This window comes from Macrotis lagotis, chromosome 7 (genome assembly GCF_037893015.1).
Source record: "Macrotis lagotis isolate mMagLag1 chromosome 7, bilby.v1.9.chrom.fasta, whole genome shotgun sequence".
NCBI classification, from domain to species: Eukaryota; Metazoa; Chordata; class Mammalia; order Peramelemorphia; family Peramelidae; genus Macrotis; species Macrotis lagotis.
The window spans coordinates 121,686,447-121,705,998 of record NC_133664.1 but is presented as its reverse complement, the minus strand read 5'-3'; the positions used below and the strand labels follow the sequence as shown (position 1 = coordinate 121,705,998).

General features: G+C 36.7%; 1 protein-coding gene across 2 annotated transcripts; it reads left to right on the top strand.

Annotated features, from left to right (window-relative positions):
• The first annotated feature begins 1,235 nt into the window (after nucleotides 1–1,235).
• On the top strand, nucleotides 1,236–18,128 carry LOC141492971 (Golgi-associated RAB2 interactor protein 1B-like). 2 transcript variants are annotated; one of them, XM_074193756.1, is made up of 7 exons: nucleotides 1,236–1,519; nucleotides 2,320–2,504; nucleotides 4,528–4,786; nucleotides 5,424–5,527; nucleotides 8,542–8,591; nucleotides 14,280–14,446; nucleotides 17,697–17,781. In XM_074193756.1, the coding sequence occupies exons 1-6, from the start codon at nucleotides 1,256–1,258 to the stop codon at nucleotides 14,444–14,446; spliced, it is 1,029 nt and encodes a 342-aa protein (XP_074049857.1). In that variant the 5' UTR covers nucleotides 1,236–1,255; the 3' UTR covers nucleotides 17,697–17,781. The 2 variants fall into 2 exon arrangements, with proteins under 2 accessions (XP_074049857.1, XP_074049856.1); XM_074193755.1 differs by lacking the exon at nucleotides 14,280–14,446 and having other exon boundaries at nucleotides 17,697–18,128.
• The last annotated feature ends 1,424 nt before the right edge of the window (nucleotides 18,129–19,552 follow it).

Genomic DNA, 19,552 nt, shown 5'->3' with positions numbered 1-19,552 from the left:
GAAATATCAATATGTATAGTATAGGGTTTTAATGCATGACTATCTGAGGGATGAGAGAATTTCAAGGAAATGAAGCAAGTGTGCATATATCAAAGGGAAGGAAAAGACTGGAGACAAAATGTTTTGTTTTTGTTTTTGTTTTGAAGTATCCTCTCTGAGATAGTGTTGCTTTTGTGGGCTAGGTGATATTCAAAGAGCCCCTTTTCCTGGCTATGGTCAGGATGGGAGTGACCAATACATTCTGCACTCACTACCTAAGTCTAGTGAAATGTCCTCAGAGTCTTTAGTGGGTTTTATCTTGCAATATGCACAGTGATTCACTGTACTATCCACAGAATCCTCTGGAGGGAGGACAGTTTTACTCACATTCATAGAAAGTCTGGGGTATTTAGAATGCAGATAGATTAGAAAATATTATGCAGGAAGAAAGAACTTTATTTATTTCTCATTTTAAAGAATTAATGTTTTGATGGAGAATACCATCTGTATCCAGAGAAAGAATTGTGGAGTTTGAACAATGGCCAAAGACTATTACCTTTAATTTAAAAAAAACCTGTTATCTTATTATGCAATCTTGCTATCTTTATTATTTTATTTTTTTCTTAAGGATATGATTTCTCAGGGCAGCTAGGGGGTGCAATGGATAGAGCACCGGCCCTGGAGTCAGGAGTGCTTGAGTTCAAATCCAGCCTCAGACACTTAATAATTACCTAGCTGTGTGGCCTTATCTCTCAAAACATTCAATTTAGAGCAATGTATACCATGGAAACAATGTAAAGATTAACAGACTGCCTTCTGTGAGGGGTGGGGGGAGGGAAGCGAGATTTGGGGAAGAATCGCAAAATTCAAAACTAAATGAATAAATTTATTTTAAACATAAAAAAAGAAATAAGGTTTTAGTTATCATAATAATTCACATTTGCATGGAATTTTAAGATTTGCAAAGTATTTTATTCATGATTCTTTGAAGTTGTTGATGTAAATACTGTATTTTAAGATCCATTTTACAGGTAAAAAAACTGAGACTCAGAGAGGTTAAGTGATTTACCCATGCTCACTCAACCCAACAGCATCAGATCTGGACTTGCACCCAAATCCTTTGACTCCAAGTCCATCAATACTCTTTCCCCTACACTGTACTCACTATCTCAGTGATGTCATCCATTATGAGCTGACAGACTTTTCTGGTGAGCAAATCCTAGGCAAGTGAGGGAGGCAAGTCAGATCAGGAACTTGCAATTGGCCCCCTCACTGTATGGAGAGAGACATGTTACCATCAACTCCTCTAAATGGAAGACCACACTGGAAGTCAAAGAAGACACTGGATGTCCCAAGAAGCAATAAAACCTACTATTCCCCTGATGCAACAATGGTCATTAGGGGACTCCCACCTGCAGCTAAAGAACCAAACCCTGGAGTGGGCCTTGGGGTAGAAGAAGGGCTACTTTGTCAACTGCTTCATTCTTCAGAGTTTAACTTGTTTCCCAACTCAGCTGTCTTTGAAAGCAACTTCATCCAGGTACCCTTATCCAGAAAATCCAGGGGAAAATTCTCTCAAATTTTATACATAATTGCCTAAAATCCTTGTGGAAGTCTTGAAATCTCTGGGGAAAAAAGAGACTGAGGACCCAGAAAAAATTCAAGGGGTTAGGCCCCTGAAGCCCCTTTTCTTGTATATGCAGGATATTGGTTCATCTGTAAGAACTTTTGGGTAGAGGTTGGTGGTCATTATAACACTTAGGGATTGATGAGACTGGAACTCAACCTCCAACCCTAGGCCATTAGCACAAAAGTATGACTAATATAATAAGGCCAATTCAATTTTATAATATTCCAAATTAAATATGAAACTTCACAGAAATGATGAGTCCTTCAGATAAAAGGATCAAGTACCTAGAGTTGAATATTCTAAACCAGAGGTCCAAGAGTCTTAATCTTAGTCCATGTGGTCAATACATAGTTTCTGTGGATTTGGATGGGAAAAAAAATTATATCTATTTTCACAAGTGTATGGTTTCCTTTGTGTAATCCTTTATTTCATTTTAAGCATTTAAAAATATGATTAGAGAAAGGATCCTCAGGCTTCACCAGTGAATAATTATGTTATCATAAGAGACTAGACATATGTAAAATGACTAAAGTAAAAAACATTTAGGGCCAAAATTTTCTTGTAGGATTAACAGTGCAGACCAGTCTTCAAGACAGACAGCCGAAAGTTAACTCAATTAATTGACTCTCAATTCAACCAACATGGTTGAAAATACCTTCTACCCCTTTTTGTTAAATGCTTGTATTCACAACTTTGGGGCTGCATTTCAGGTCACAAAGTACAAGACTTGGAGGAACATCTATGATGCTTCTACAACTATGGCTCTTGGTGTGACCTCATCAGTGCCATGCTTGCCTCTTCCCAACATCCTCCTGATGGCCAAAGTCAAGTGGCCCAAAGGGCAATCTCCAAAGTGGATCAGTCCAGTAGAAGCACCAACTATCACCCTTAAAAGGTAAGGAAAAGAATAAGTGCCTGAGAGGAAGCATGCTCTAAAATTGAATTACAGAGTCATAGAATGTTAGATCTGGGAAAAGCATTGCAGTTTCAGTTTGTACTTGGGAAAATTGAGACTCTGAGAGTTTAAGTAATTTCCCTAAGTTTACATGGCCAGGAAATGGTCAAGCTAGAATTTGAACCTATGTCTTTTAAGTTCCAAGTCCAGTGCTTTTTTCACTATGCCAGAATCACAGATTTAAAAAAATATATATATAAGTCCCCAGATCATGTATTGGTTTCTGGTCCAGTAACTTAGACTTAAAATGTCAGAACTTCAAGACAATTTATAAATCAAACAGTCTAACTTCCTCATTTTACAGGTAAGAAAAAAAAATTTTGATGAATGAGGAAAAGGGCTAGGGGTGTGAAAACAGACCACCTGAAGAGAGAGAGAGAAGATAATACATGAACTAGAGCTGAATCTAATTATAGGAAAATTTTCCTTGTCATTAGATGTAATGGAAAGTTACATGACTTTGAGTAAGTGCCTAGGGGTTTTTGTACTTATGGGTAAGATGGAGGGCTAGGCTAGATAAATTTTAAGATCCTTTTCCAGTCCTAAAATTTAGATACCTTAAAAAAATAAAATAAAATTTTGCATTGTGTTAAGTGCTGGGACTCTAAAGAAAGGCCCCAAACAGTACCTGCTCTCAAGGAAATCATGGTCTGATGGGGAAGATTAAATACAGGTTGAATTGAAGTAATTTTGGAAGGAAGGTAAAATCAGAGCAAGACTGGGAAAGTCTTCTGACAAAAAGCAGGATTTTAGGGGAGACTTGAAAGAAGCCAGGGAAAAACAGGAGGAAGGAGGAAAAATTGAGGGAATATCTATAGGAATGTTGAAGCCCCCTAATGCAAGAACAGGAGCTGGGAAGACTATAAACCAGGCAATGACCCTATTAAGGAAGGAGAGAGAATGTCCTGGAATTTGGTGAATAGCAGTTACCAGAATCCTCAGTGGATGATAAGTGTAGGTTGAATGAGCCTCATTATTAGGCTCTTCACCCATAAAGGCAGTCTTACTCATCAGCTCATGCCTCTGTATCTCTGACAGGTTTCCCCTCACTGGTGGGGAGAGGGACATTTTGGGGTTGAGAAGAGGGAGGAATAACCTATGCTGGAGCCCAACCACTTTCTTTGGTAAGAAGGATATGGAGGAGATAGCAGTGAGTGAAAAAGTCTAATGTTACTCTGCTTTCTCTTTTTCTCCTTTGGTTCCCTTTTTGTAAAGTAATACTAGAATCACTGTCCTTGCTTTCTAGAAGACTGGATTCCCCCAGGAGGCCTTGTAACATTCTGGCCACAGTTAGGTTTGTGGACTTGGAGCTCCCAGCAGACTACATAAAACAGGACTAGAGCCTCTGACCTAGGATCAAAGTTCACCTGCCCTATAGGCAAGGGGTAAACTTGGTGAACCTTAGTTTCCAGACTCTGGACTCTGAGGTCTACATGTTTGTACAAATCTATGTAACTGTCTGTTGCTCTTTCCTCTCTTCTAGTGTTACCTAACTAAACTTGGCCCTTTTGCTTTGCCGAGAACTATGTTATCTGCACACTTTCCTGCTTAGCTAAATTTCTGGTCCTGAGCCTTCCTAGCCTTGAACCTGCTACTGTTCATGTCCCATAATCTTCTTGTTTCCTTACCCTCTTTCTCCATTAACTATCTGTCTGTGTCTTGTCTGTCCACCTATTCCTCCCTCTTCTCTTCTCAATTTTCTCCCCTCCTTTTTCACTTCCCTCGTTCTCTTTCCCTTCTTCTTCCCTGCTCTTTTTCCTTTTCTGCCTTTTCTCTTTCCTTCCCTTAGCCATTTCCCCCCTTTTGTTACCTGCAACTTGATTTTGGGGGATCACTTTATGAGATTTCATGGAGAAATTCCTCGTTGTGTCCCTAATCCTGCTGATTGAGGATATGACCCCATGAAAAAGGATGAGTGTATTGTGGAGGAGTTTCCATTGTATCTCTTCTCTTATGTCCCCAGGATTCTCCCACTAAAGTTTGTGGAACTCCAAGTTTTTGACTGGTCTCAGCGTATCCTGAGGGTCCGGACAATTGCTGAAAAAGTTTACTACCTAAAACTGCACTTGGATCATCCTGAAGTTGTGTTCCACTTCTGGGTCCGACTGCTGTATATTCTGGAGAAAGGACTGTCTATTACAACTAAAGACCCAAGTATTCCTGTGACCCACTGCCTGGTACCCAAGGTCCCCTGTGATTCTCCTGAGAATACCCCAGAAACAGTAAGTGGGCTCCCTAGAGTCCTAATCTTCAAGAATGAGATCATAGGATCATGGAATCAGAGACTAAAGGAATCTCAGAGGTCATCCAATCTCACCTTCTAGCAGCGAAGGGAGAAAGCTTTAGATTACTCAGTTCTATAGTGGGTAAGTCTGCAGACAGCCTTCCCTGAGTTTTTTTTTTTTAATGTTTACAAATGTGAGGGTGTAATACAGGAGGGCACTAATCAACTGAAGAAACTATTTGTACATCCCAGAAGCAACCAAATATGGGGTTGGTTTTTTTTCTTCAGAGAAACAGAAATTATTCCATCCATATGAATAGAAAGCATAAAGCTTTATTACTCAGAAATGCTATGAATTTATTCTAGTACAATAAAAAGTATTGGATAGGAACAATACATTTAACAGGCAAGAATCCAGACCTGGGGTGTGAAAATAGATAGGGTCTTCTGTGAACCAATAGCAGACCCACACCATGGAGCACATTTTGAATTTCATAGTAATCAGCAAGGGAAATGATTATTCCCACATGGCTGGGGGGGACTCCATAACATGGCAGAGAGACAAGAGATATCCCTTTTAGACTGAAGAGCATGTATGCTAGTAGCCCCTCACTTTACCATATATCTTTCTCCAGCCTGAAATTTGCAGCCCAGCACCTGCTGGACCAAGTGAGAGTCTGGTGGCTCTTATGGCCAAGGGAGAGTCTGAAGTCTTGAGGCAGAACAAAAAAGCATCTAGGTAAGTGCATCCCACCTCCTGCCTTCCTTTTCTGCCACTAAGACAAATAAGAGGGAGCCCTAGAGGAAAGGAAATTTTTGATAGACCTGAGAAGTCAATTAGTAAGAAGTCCAGGACAATTGAGGCATCTTTTCTTTCCTCATATCACTTTTTCCTTGGTATTACAAAGGATAATTCAACTTAAAACTCCTAGACTTGAGTATTTGAGTCAGTGTAGTGGAACAGTGTCCTTACCTCAAGGGAGGGAAGGTCATGAGTGGCAAGATAGAAAGAAAAGCCAGGATCTCACCAGTCTGATAAGAGACACTCATTGGGGGAGGGATTTCAGCAAGGACAGAGGAAAGTTTAACAGGAATGAGATCATAAGAAATAGATAGATGACAAATGCAAAATCAAGAGTGGAGACTTTTGTTGGAGAATGAGGAGCAATAGCTCAGAAACTTAAAAAATCAGATACAGTATTTCTTTGATAAACAGGAAGTCTCAGAGCAGGGGTTGATATGCTGAGCAGGTTCACCTTAAATGTAACTTTTTTCTTCAATATTTTGCTAACTATTTCAATATAACTAAGTTACCTTTGTAATCCTTTAGATTTCATTTTATGAATTTAAAAATAAGATTATGGGAAGGGATTCATAAGATTCATCAGACTTCATTAGAGGAGAGGAGGGGGTTACATGAGACAAAAATGGTTTAAAATTCCTTTCTTAAAAAGAGAGCCCAAACTTAGGTTGAGAACAGAAGTAGGAGGCAAAGAAGACTATAGACTACTCCCTATTAAAGAAGGAGAATGTCCTGGGATTTGGAAGTCCAGGACTGAAATGATTAACCTAGGTGACTGATAAAAGTTATCTAAAACTGATGGGTCTTTACATATCATTTTGAGTGGCAAGCTAAATTTAGATGAATTCTGGGTCAGCACTTTAGTTTAGCACACATAGTATCTGGTCCATAGAATAAGTATCTAATGAATGTTTGTTGACCGTATTTTTTTTTACTTGTATAGAATTTATAGTGTGACAAATCCTTGGTCCTGCTCATAATAAAGCAGAGGAGAGGATATGGGAAAAAGAAAAGAGTCAGATGAGGTCCCTAAAGCACATTTATTCTGTATCTTCCATATCCTAAGAGCTGGGGATCCAGAGAGACATTAAAAACAATCCTTGCCTTCAAATCAGACAAAAATCCCTATGTTTTGGGTCAAGGTAATAGGAATGTTACAGACAACAAAAGAAGGTAGCCTGATGTCATTTTGTAACTATTTCTAGCTGAGAAAACTGAACCAAGAGCAAATTGAAAATCCAAGAGCAAATTGAAAAATTGAAAGATTGATAAGTATGACTTGTCTAAGAGAAAGATAAGAAATACACAATAAATATGTAGCTAATTTTAAAAACAAACTACTTTTTGAGTTAAAAAGAAAAATTCCTGGAAATTTTTATTCTCATTGTTTAACCTCATACAAGAGACTTTCCAAATTTGTTTTTCAAATCACTGTTTCTTCAATAAGGGCTTTTAAAAAATTTTTATTTTTTTCCCAATTACAGGTGAAAACAATTTTTAACATTCATTTTTTTAAAATTTTGAGTTCTAAATTCTCTCCTTCCCGGCTGCCCTCCATTAAGAGGGAAAAGAAACATTGGTATAGACTAAATATGTACAGTCTTGTAAAACATATTTCTATATTAGTGATGTTGTGAAAGAAGACAAAGGACAAAAAAAAAAACTCCAAAAAAAAATAAAGTGAAAAATAGTACGCTTTAATCTGTATTCAGGTCCCATCAGTTCTCTGTCCAGGTAGGGACAGATTTTTTTCATCATGAGTACTTTCCAATTGTCTTGTCTGTATTGCTGAGAAAAACTAAGCCATTTTAAGCCATTATACAATATTGCTATTACTATGTACAATGTTTTATTGGTTCTGCTAATTTCACTTTGTCTTCAGTCTGTGTCTTTTCAGTTTTTCTGAAATCATTCCACTCTCATTTCTTAAAGTACAATAGTATTCCATTATAATCATATTACACAGTCATTCCCTAATTGAGGATCATCCTCTCAATTTCCAGTTCTTTTGACACCACAAAAAAAGAGCTGGCAGAAATATTTTTGTACAAACAGGTCAATAAGAACTTTTTTCATAAGCTTTAAAAAATTACTTAAAATTTTTAAATTGATATCTTTTGTAGTTATGACACAATGATTTTAGAATCCTCTCTCCCTTCTCCTCAGTCTAGTCATTCCTTGTAAAAAGAAATTTAAAAGTGGGGGGGAAGCATTCTAATAAAAACAACCAATAGATCCAACAACATCTGAAAGCATGTATAAACCATGTCCATAGTCTCCCATCTTTGCAATTTTAATTACTTAAAAAATTCACTGTTTTATGAATTTATTAAGTTGTCTTAAAAATTAATAAAATTTTGGTCCCAAAGAAAAAAACAAGGAAATTAATTTCCTTCTTTTTCCTGGAGAGATGATAACTTGGGGAGCAGAACCTTTCATACAATGAAGTTGCTATATTGATTAATTTTGCTTTACTATTTCTCTTTGTCCAAAGGAAAGAGTTACAAAATGAGTTAGAGGGGGAGAGATATCTAGAAATGATTGGGTTGTAAGAAGCATCAAACAAAATATGAATAAAAAATTGTATTTAAAAAGCTTAACTTCATTGTGGCACTAGCTTGATTACAATCAAGATTGTTTTTACATTTACAAGAGATCAAATGAATAAATTTTCCACTCCCATAGAATGTGAGCAGATGGAAAAGGACCCACTCCTTCTCAGCAAAGACAGAACTTAGCTTTTCTCTGTTCCAATCCCCTGGCTTTCTCACTTCTCAAGTCACTTTTTAAGTAGGTCATACTCACTAACATAGCTATTTCCATTTTTATCTGTGCCTAAGCATTTGCACTTGGGAGAATAATATTGGAAACCAGGTTTGAAATAAGATTTCAATGATCTCTCCTTTTCCTTTTGTCTCTTTTCTCGATTGGCCAATATTTTGGATCATCAGGACCAAAGCTGTCAAAGAGGTCATCAGAGATGTTCAGATAAGCAACTCAGGTATGCATGTCCACCTCTCTTTCTCTCTCTCTCTCTCTCTCTCTCTCCACACACACACACACACACACACACACACACACACACACACACACACACACACACACGAAGGAAATTGGTACTTGCTTAAATTGGCTCCATGACTTTCTGATTTCTTTTGTGTTCCCTATATTCAACAATTCTCCAAAAGTAAAGAACCAAGCCCTGGCATCAGCAGTTAGGAACCAAGAATATAATTTAATTTTCTAACCTCCTTCACTTATAGGGTCATCCTTCCTTAAGGAAGCCCTAAATATGATATTTTAGGCATCCATTTTGAAATTGCCATAAATTTAGTCTAGTCTTTCTGCTTCCAGACTTTCTCAGGTCCTTTTGAAGCACCTCTAGTCCCCTCCTAGATCTAATCACTGGAGACAAATTAAGAATAAATACAAAATTTTATAAGCATGATAGTACAGAGACAAAAAAACTAGCAACATGGTATCTTCTCAACTTCTATCCATCCACCCATCTCTGCCTCAAGAAGCTACAAGTCTAGTGGGGATGAGGACATATAGAGCTGGAAGAAACTTTAGAAGTCATTAAATGGTGCTTTATATGAGAAAATTGAGACCAAGATACATTAAGTGAATTGTCCAAGATCAGCCATCAAATAAGTGCCAGGCCCAGGATTTGATCTATGGTCCTCTGACTTTATATCCAAGACTTTCTGTTCTTTCTTGTCTTACATGCTTTTAGCACAAAGTTGAACTTATTTTGCTACTAATTTGTAAATAAACACATATGCAGTTGACATTCATGGGCACAGGCAATAAGCATTAAGTACCTACAATGTACTAAACACTGAGAATTCAAAAAAAGGGGGGGATATCATTCACTGTTCCTGTCTTCAGTGAACTCATATCCCAATGGGAAAGCAGCACAAAGACATCTATGTGCATACAAGATATACATAGGGTATAAGATAGGATCTCCTCCTGAAGATGGAGTCTGAACTGAGTCTTGAAGGAAAATTAAGAGTTAGGAATGAGGAGGGAGAACATTCCAAGCCAAGGGGAGGGCCAGTCAGTGCAAAATCCCAGAGATGGGAAAGTGGGCATTCTGACCAGCAAGCCAGGGCAACTGATTGTTAAGTAAATAGAAAGGGTTTGTAAAGGTCATAAGACTGAAAGGGGAGGAAAAGGGACTACTTGTGAAGGGTTTTAAATGGCAACCAGAGTAATTTAGATTTGAACAAAGGGTGGAATTTATTGAATTGGGAGGTGCTTTAGAAAAATCACTTCAACAGCTGAGTAGAGGATGGATTATAGTAGGAAGAGATTTGAGGCAGGAAAAATAAATAGAAAGCTATCATAAAAGTCCAGATGAAAGTTGATGAGGGTCCACACTAGGGTGGTAGCTTGTGGCTGCAGAGAAGGGACTTACTTGTGAGACATAAAGTGAAGGAAGAAAAGGCAAGGTTTGGCAACAGATTGGATATATGAAAGTGAGGACTTGAGAATGACAATGGAGGTTGCAGTGAGTCGATCTGAGTGGGAAGATGCTAGAGCTTTCAACAAGAAAAAACAAGTTCTGAAAGGAATGCAAGGAGAGGCCGGGTGTAGCAAGTGAGAGAAGAAATGAGTTCTGTTTTAGTTTGAGTTATCCCTGTGGGACATCCAACCCAAGAAGTCCAAATGGGAACTATCAATTCAGGGCTATAATTTAGATTAGAGAAGTAGATTCGGATTTATAGACTTGGAATCATTGGTATAGAGATAATTTAACCTACTAGAGAGAGAGAGAGAGAGAGAGAGAGAGAGAGAGAGAGAGGACAAGATCACTTAGGAAGATATGGGATAGTTTTAAAAAAGAAGAGTCCATGACTGAGCCTTAGAAGGGAAACAGAGGACCATCAAATAGGCAACTGCTTTTCTCCCCTGCAGTGTGGTACTAAGGAGGAGCTAGCTATTTAACTTTCAGGAGTCACTTTGTATGTTGCTGGAATAATGAACTATACCAGCTCCCAGAAAACTTAAAAGTACTCAGATACACCTCCTTCATGTTTTTTATATCTTTACTAGTTACCATTTAATATCTAGGGGAATGAAATAGCTCCCTCTTAAGCATAAAAATACTCTTTAAAATAATCCCTCCCCTATGCATTGAGAAGACAAGAAAAACAAAACCCATTACAAATATGTATAGTTATGCAAAACAAATTAGCCTTGTCCATAAAAAATTTCTATCTTACTCTTAAGTCCATCACTTTTCTGTTTAGAGTTTGGTAGCATGTTTAATTATGAGTCCTAGAGAATTATGATCAGTGTGGTGATAAGAATTTGGAAGTCTTTCAGATATGATTATTTTTACAATATTATTATTCTATAAATGGTTCTTTGGTTCTGCTCACTTCACTTTATATCAATTCATACAAGTCTTCCCAAAATTTTCTGGAAATATTACCTTTATCATTTTTGTAGAGCATAAAAGTATTTCATCATATTCATACATCTTAACTTGTTCAGCATTTCTCAATGAATGATTAATTTACAATTCTTTGCTTCTACAAAAAGAGTTGCTTTTAAAATATATTAATATTTTTCTTTCTAAAAAATCTCTGGGGCATAATAAAAATTTATGAACTTAAACACTAAATAAAATTAATATTTCCTTATATATGTAGAACATGAAAAGATACAGGAACCTGCAGATTTTTATTATGTACAACTTAATTTTTTTTAAGTTCACCCTTTAGCTTTGAAAGATGTGTCCTGCTTGTCTATCTTCTTTTTTTGCCTTTCTTCTATTCTCTTTAGGGGGAATAAATATTCCCCAATGATTACTTTCTTTTCTTCTTCCTCCTCTTCTTCCTTTTCCTTCTTCCCTAACCCTATCCTCATGGGGTTGGTTTGGGAGTACAGGAGGAAAAGAAAAATAGTTTATCATACCAAATAGGCATAGTTAGGCAAAACCAATTCTCACATTAACTATATCCAAAAATATATGGCTTCTCCTTCCCCTCTCCCTGAAATGTGTATTTTATTTTGCATCTTGAATCTAGCACATCTCTGGGTAGCATGCTTCATCATTAGTGTTCTGGAATAATGTGGTTGGACACTCCATTCATCAGAGTTCTCAAATCTTTCAAAGTTGTTTTTTTTTCATAATGCTATTTCAATTGTTATCCTGGTTCTGCTTGCTTTATTCTGCATCAATTCATTCAGATCTTTTCAGGGTTCTCTGAAGTTGTCTGTCATCATTTCTTACAATGTAATTATATTATATTAAATTTATATACCATCACTTGTTTAGCCACTTCTCAATAAATGAGTAGAACTTGCTTTCCAGTTCTTTGCTACTTCAAAAAGAACTACTTAATACATATTTTGTATATGAAAGTCCTTTTTAAAATAAAAATGTCTGCCCAGTTGGGGAATGCAATTATGATTTCTCTCTTCCCTAAAGCATTTACTCATCTAGATTATGAAATTTATTCAAGTGAAATCAAGAGTAAATTATAATCACCCTAACAGTTGCAGAGGAAAAACCATAACCATATCTAGTATAGTCAAAATCTTCAATCTTTTTCCTTCTCTGTCTTGCCCCTTATACAGGGACAGATATATCCAAAGACCTTTTGCACCTGAGTACAATCAAATGTACTTGGTCTCTAAAACAGAGTGGCAAGTTGGGGATGGAGGGAGAGAAGAGGGGAAATCACAGTTTAACATAATCAATTTATATAGTCCCAAAATTCACCTAAAGCAGCAATTCAAATTCCTACCTTTTTTACTTTTCCCTCTCTCCTCCCACCTCTTAAATTTAGTCATCCCCAAGTCTGAGTCAGACACTCAACTTCTTTACATTTTTTCCCTCAATAAGTTCATCCAACCTCATTCCTTCAACTCAACTCTTTCACTCTTACTTCTCTATATTCAGTATAGACATCATTTCTCTGAGTTCCAGGCTTGAATTCTAAAAGTCTGCTGGAATATATTCCTAAATCTCCCGTTAATGATTCAAGTCCATGTCTAAAACAGATTCTACCATCTTTGTCCTGAAATTTGTTTCTTTCCCTAACTTCCCTGGTTTCCTATTTTCACTGACCAGAAACCATGGAGTCAAGATTATACCTCTTTCTTGCTCCTCATCTCTAATCAATTGTGAAGCCCTGTACACTCTACCTTTGCAGTTTCATTCACATTGATCACAGAATCATGGATGTATAACTAGAAGAGACCTCAGAAGCCATGTAGTCCAACTTTTTCATTTTACAGATAAAGAAGCTGATTTCCATATTCTGTCAATGCCACTGTTACCATAATTCAAGTCCTTATTATCCTCTGCTAAGAATACTGCCATAAGTCTCTTACACAGAGTAAGTACAACATCACTGCAGGGAAATATATTTACTGTATACCTCTGATTATTATTGCCCTGTTCAAAATTTTTAAGAGAACATTTAAGGCACTCCACAATCTAGTTCCATCCTACTTTTCCTGTCTTATCTCACTATACTTCCCTCTAGACTTCTATTTCTGCTCATTCCTACTTCTATTCCTATATCTGGAATGCAATCGTAGGATCTCTTGCCACTAAATCATCCTTGGTCTTAAAGACCAAATATAGAGTTCACCTTTCCCATAAAATCTTTCTAAAATATTGCATCAGTCATAAGTAATCTCTCATCCTTTGCAACTCCAGTAGCACTTTGTATTATGGCTATTTGTATAGATATGTTATCTCTCCTGTTGCTAGATTATAAATTACCTCAGCACCAGGTTTCCAGTCTTATTCATCTTTGCATTTCTCTAGCTCCTAGAATAGTTTCTAATATACATTGGTTGAACTATATACAAACATCCTCTCTACATCAGGGAGCATATAAGCCATTTTTGCAAATTTTGCTTGGAATATATTGAGAATGTCATATTATGGCAAATTTAAATATTTAGAAGTAGAAGATGAGAGGTCTGAAAGTATTTCTCTAAAATCCAAGCTATGTAGAGGTAAGACTAACAAGTTTTTCATCTTTTCTCACAGAGTCCTTCTCTGAATATGTCATGGGCAGTGATAACTCAGGAGTCAGGATAACTTGGGTTCAGATACATATCGACTTACTGTATGACCATGAGCAAGTCATTTAAATTATCAATGCCTCAGGCAACTCTCTATATCACATAAGTTGTCAATCTGCATTAGTGGAAGGAGTTTCCACACTGAGATTTCTCCAAAGGAATGAAATCAATCACAGATCTGGATGGAAAAAAAAAATTTTGAGAAGTTCTGTCATCAGACAAACTTGATGTTAATCAAACCATCTTGAGATGTAGCTGACCCCTCTTTCCAATTATCCTCTTTATTTTTCATTCTTATTCAGTGTCTCAAAAATGAAGTTATATCTATAAAAGGAATATGGGGTTGGACTAGATTTTTCAGGTCTCTTTCAGCTTGTGTCATATAAATTCTCCCTACCCTTGAGTGTTTGGCTAACTCTTTGTTACTCAAGGCAAGAATATCTATAGAAAATAGTTGCAAAGTAAATTTAATTACATTATAGTTCCTTTTTTACAGAATAAATCATTTTTTTAAAAAAAGAAAAAGAAGGGAGAGTGCTGTTAACCCCTGAAAGCAGGCACATGATTTACCCATATAGTTGAATGACCTAACCTGGAAATAAAATTCCTTGACTTTTGTTTTTTAATCTAGAACAAGAACTTTCCTCTCAAGAAAGCATCCAAAGAAATGGAGACCTACTCTTGAGAGACTCTTTCTCTCATAGTATGTGGGAAAGAGAAAATCCCTCTGGGATACAACCACTGTCTCTCCTTAGCACTCTGGCAGCCTCTACAACTTACTTTGGTCCACAGACTTAGGTAAAGTATCTAGACAAAAATTGTTCTGCAATAGTGAGATTGGGGTTTTTATAGCTTTAAATATTTTATTCTCTTCCCACTTGCATGTAACATTTTATTTTTTAACTTTGAGCTTCAAATTCTCTCTGTTCTTTCTTCCACTTATTCTTCATTGAGAAAGCAGGTAATGAGATATAAATTAAACATGTGCAAACATGCAAAATTCTAGATTAGGTCATATTGTGAAAGAAAACACAGACCACAAACCACACACACACACACACACACACACACACACACACACACACACAGACAAATACACACGAATATTTTGATCTGCCTTCAGATTCTATCAGTTCTTTTTCTAGAGATGGATAGCATTCTTCATAAGTACCTGGGAATTGTCTTGGATTCTTGTATTGCTGTGAATAGCTAAATCATTCATTACACAATTTTGCTATTTGCTACATTGTTCTTTAGTTCTACTCGTTTCAATTTGTTTTCAGTTCATAAAAGTCTTCCCAGGTTTTTCTGAAAATATCTGGCCATTCATTTCTTATAGCACAATAAGTATTCCACCACAACTATGTACCACAACTTATTTAGTCATTTCCCAGTTAATGTATAGCTCCTCAATTTCCCATTATTTGCCACCACAAAAAAACTGCTATAAATATTTTTATTTATCTAAGTTCTTTTTCTTTCTTTTTTAAAAATCTCTTTGGGATGCAAAGTGGGTATTGTTGAGTCAAAGGGTTTTATAGTCCTTTGGGCATTATAGTGAGGTTTTTTTTATGACCCATAGGGTGCCCTGAATTTTCTACAGAATATCTGGTCAGTAGAAGCATCTGCTGAGGTGTTGGAACCCATAACAAGTATTCCTAATCCTCTTCTTTGCTAAATACTTCCATCTGGCCTAATTGCTGAGATTTGGAGCCCTCTGGGATTCCAAAAGAGATACCTTGAAATTTTACAGCTTTCTGGGGAATTCCTGGTATACTCTGTTGATATACCTACATAAAGTAGGAAGAAAGTTAGGGGAGATGGAGTCAGACTCTATTGTCTCATCTCTTTCAATGGTTACTTTTTGTCTTGCCCATAAGAATCATGTTCTGGCTTGACAATTTATCTGATAAGTTGCTGATCAGCACAGGTGGAATGAATATTCCAGCATCATTGGAATCACAAAGCTGGATTCTTCTAAAAAAAACCTAATGATGGTGATGCATGGAGAGTTCTGTTGAGACTTGGGCTTAGGGGGATAGATGGGAGTGGGGAAGAGGATGGCATATTTGAGGATGACTGTGGGGAAGGAGAGGCAGGATGCCTGCACACTTATGGCTTCTGCTCCTCTTCTCTCCTTTTCCCACTGAATATGTCTTATTCATTATTTCATTTATCTGACATGGGTTTATTTAGTTAGCTATTTAACAAATTTTTGTTGAATTATCTATTGTTTGTCCAAGTTGAGAGCTACAGAAGACACCTAGGGAAAAAAATATGCTCTTCCTTTCCAGACTAGGTCTCAATGGTTCTTTTTGAAATCTAGTCATTTCAAATTAAAGTCATGGCTCTCAATGCTTCCAAATAACTAATAGCAGAATGAGGAGACTCTGTGGTTCAGTAGAAAGAATACAGTTTTTGGAGTGAAAGGATCTGAATTCAAATCCCTCTGAAGTTTACTATCTCTGTAGGCAGGACACTTAACTTTTCTGAGTCTTTGTTTCTTCATCTGTAAAATGAGAGGTTGGAGCCAACATAGCATCTTTGGGCCTTTCCAGATCTATATTTATGATCTTCTGACCTGAATTTGAATTCTGACTTTGCTACTACCTTGACTTACCTTGATTAAGTCCTGTAACTCTTGAGTCTTAGCTTTAGTCTTTTGTCAAATATGAAAGGTTTGGACTACATGATCTCTAAGTATGACTTTTATCTGTGATCCTATATAGGAGAATGTAGCACCAGTGACAGAGTCAAAATATGCTCTTCCTTTCCAGACTAGGTCTCAATGGTTCTTTTTGAAATCTAGTCATTTCAAATTAAAGTCATGGCTCTCAATGCTTCCAAATAACTAATAGCAGAATGAGGAGACTCTGTGGTTCAGTAGAAAGAATACAGTTTTTGGAGTGAAAGGATCTGAATTCAAATCCCTCTGAAGTTTACTATCTCTGTAGGCAGGACACTTAACTTTTCTGAGTCTTTGTTTCTTCATCTGTAAAATGAGAGGTTGGAGCCAACATAGCATCTTTGGGCCTTTCCAGATCTATATTTATGATCTTCTGACCTGAATTTGAATTCTGACTTTGCTACTACCTTGACTTACCTTGATTAAGTCCTGTAACTCTTGAGTCTTAGCTTTAGTCTTTTGTCAAATATGAAAGGTTTGGACTACATGATCTCTAAGTATGACTTTTATCTGTGATCCTATATAGGAGAATGTAGCACCAGTGACAGAGTCAGATACCCAGCATAGGTGAATGGCTTTTCTTTTTTTTTTTTTAAGCAACTCAGCGTTGTATAAAAGAGACAAGAAAATTAGACTCACTTCTCAAACTTCTGAATCATATTTCTTGCTGATGCATCAATATTGTATCTTGTTGTTCTAAACTCTGGTCAGTGGTACAGTATTGGGATAGTGCTTATTTCCCTACTTCAACTCATATTCCTCTAGAATATTAAGGTATATAAACACTTTCCTCATAACAATTCTATGGAGTGTAGGGTGTAATGCACATATTATCCTTTTATTTTTAAGCACATGAGAAAGTTGAGGTCCAAATCATACTGCTAGTAAGGTCAGAGCCAATTTTTTTTTTAGGTTTTTTGCAAGGCAAAGGGGGTTAAGTGGCTTGTCCAAGGCCACACAGCTAGGTAATTATTAAGTGTCTGAGACCAGATTTGAACCCACGTACTCCTGACTCCAAGGCTGGTGCTTTATCCATTGGGCCACCTAGCCACCCCCTCAGAGCCAATTTTCAAACTCAAGTTTGATTCCATGTTGGGTACTCTTTTCATCACATTATTCTATTATAATAAAGTATTCATAGTAAGAAAGACTAAACACAGGATTTTTTAGTTGTGATAAGAATAAATCATGTTGCCCTGTAATAATAAATCATGTTGCCCTGTTTTATATCATTTCAAAGAATTATCTCCTTTCTTATTTATATACTCCAGGTTCCAGAACAAGAATTCAATTGTTCAAGTTGCTGTATTTACTTGCATAATTTGAACATTTTTAATGCTGTGTTTTTTGGTCTTAAATTAGCTGGTACAGCCATGATCACAATGGATTTCGAAGCAGAAGGTATTCAACTATGGAAGAAAAGGATGATTAGCGGAACAAAAAGGTCAACAAGAGGGAAGGCAGTCTGGAACCTTCTGAAAAGGTGGCTGATGGCCTTGGAGAGAATCAGGGTTACCCAGCAGAGGTGTCTAGGAACAGCAGAAGCTAATGGCAACTTGTAGTTCTCAGTCAGCATCAACAGCAGCTGGTAACCAGACGGTCAGAGAAGACAGGTGTGACAGCAGAGGCAATGACCAAACATGGAACCTAGAGTCAATTAAGACAAACACCAATGGAAAGGATGAATTTCAAAGCTGCCCCAAGGGAGAACAAAACTAAGACTTTCAAGGTAGACCCTTTAAAAATTATGATGGAAATCGGACAAGTGGTACTAAAATGGGCCAAGCTACACAACTATTCTGACAATCTGTCTTTAATGAGAAAACTAAGGAAAAGCAATCTGGGCAATTAAGAAGTCATAAAGGGCTTCTTTAATACAAGGCATTGTGATAAGAAAGCAAACAAAGCAGATATAGTTCACCATATCTGGAATGTACTCCTTTTCCCCTCCAACTTCTAAAACCCTTAGCTTCCTTCAAAGTGTACAACTCAGGTACTACATACTTACCTGTCCCCAATTCCCATTCCCCTCATCCCCTCATGAGTGTGCTCTCCCTCTCCCTCTCTCTCTCTTTGTTTATCTCTCTTGAGATTACTATGCATATATTATTTATCTGTGTACATGCTGATATCCTGGCAGAATGTAAGCTCATTGAGGGCAGGGGCTTTTTTGTTTTTCTCTTTGTTGTACCCCAGTGCCTTTCATAGTACCTTGAATATAGTAAGCACTTAATAAATGTTTGTTGAATTGAACCCAGAAAAATTAAACATGTGGAAAGAAATGAGTAGTTAATAAAATCCTAGAGTTTGTAGAGATCCTAGAGATAATATGTTCTGACCTCCCCACCCCCCAATTCAGAGCTCTCTCCTCCAGATAGCATCACATTCCTGTCAACAGAGATTATATATCTAACTTCTTCCAGTTATTTTGGGAAAACCAAGGGAATTTAAAAAAAGGCAGATGTGTAAACATTTGTTTTTCAAACATTATGTTATGTGGGCATTGAAACAGATCTCATGAAGCAGGTACTGTTGGTGTTTTTATCCCCTTTTTTAAAGATGAGGAAATGGACTGAAATAGCAATCTGAGTTAGGGCTGCCTGACTCCAAGTCTAATAATCTTTGTATTATATCTCCTTGCTTTTTGAATTAGCTAATAAACTTACAGGACTAACAGTAATTGTTTCAGGAAAATCACAGGAAATGGAGGAGGAGAGAGGGAATTGTTCCAAAACCAAAAGAGAATCGAGCTTTCCAACTCAGAGTTGCAACAGTTCAAATTTTTTTCTGTCAACAATATTTTTTTCCAATCACATGTAAAGATAGTTTTCAACCTTCACTTTTGTAAAGATTTTGAGTTCCAAATTTTCCTCCTTTCCTCCCTAAGATAGTAAATGATCTGATATAGGTTATGCATATAATGCACATATTTCCATATTAGTCATGTTGCAAAAGAATGATCAGAACAAAAGGGAAAAAGCAAAAAAAAATTTAAAAAGTAAAAATAGCATGTTTTGGTCTACTTTCAAACTCTCATTCTTTCTCAAGATGGTATTTTCCATCACAAGGTTTTGGATTTGTATTTGACCACTATATTGTTGAGAAGAGTTAAGTCTATCAAAGTTGATCATCACCACAGAATATTGCTGTTGCTGTGTACAAAGTTCTGTTTACTTCAGTCACTACCAGTTCATGTAGATTAAGATTTTTCTGAAATC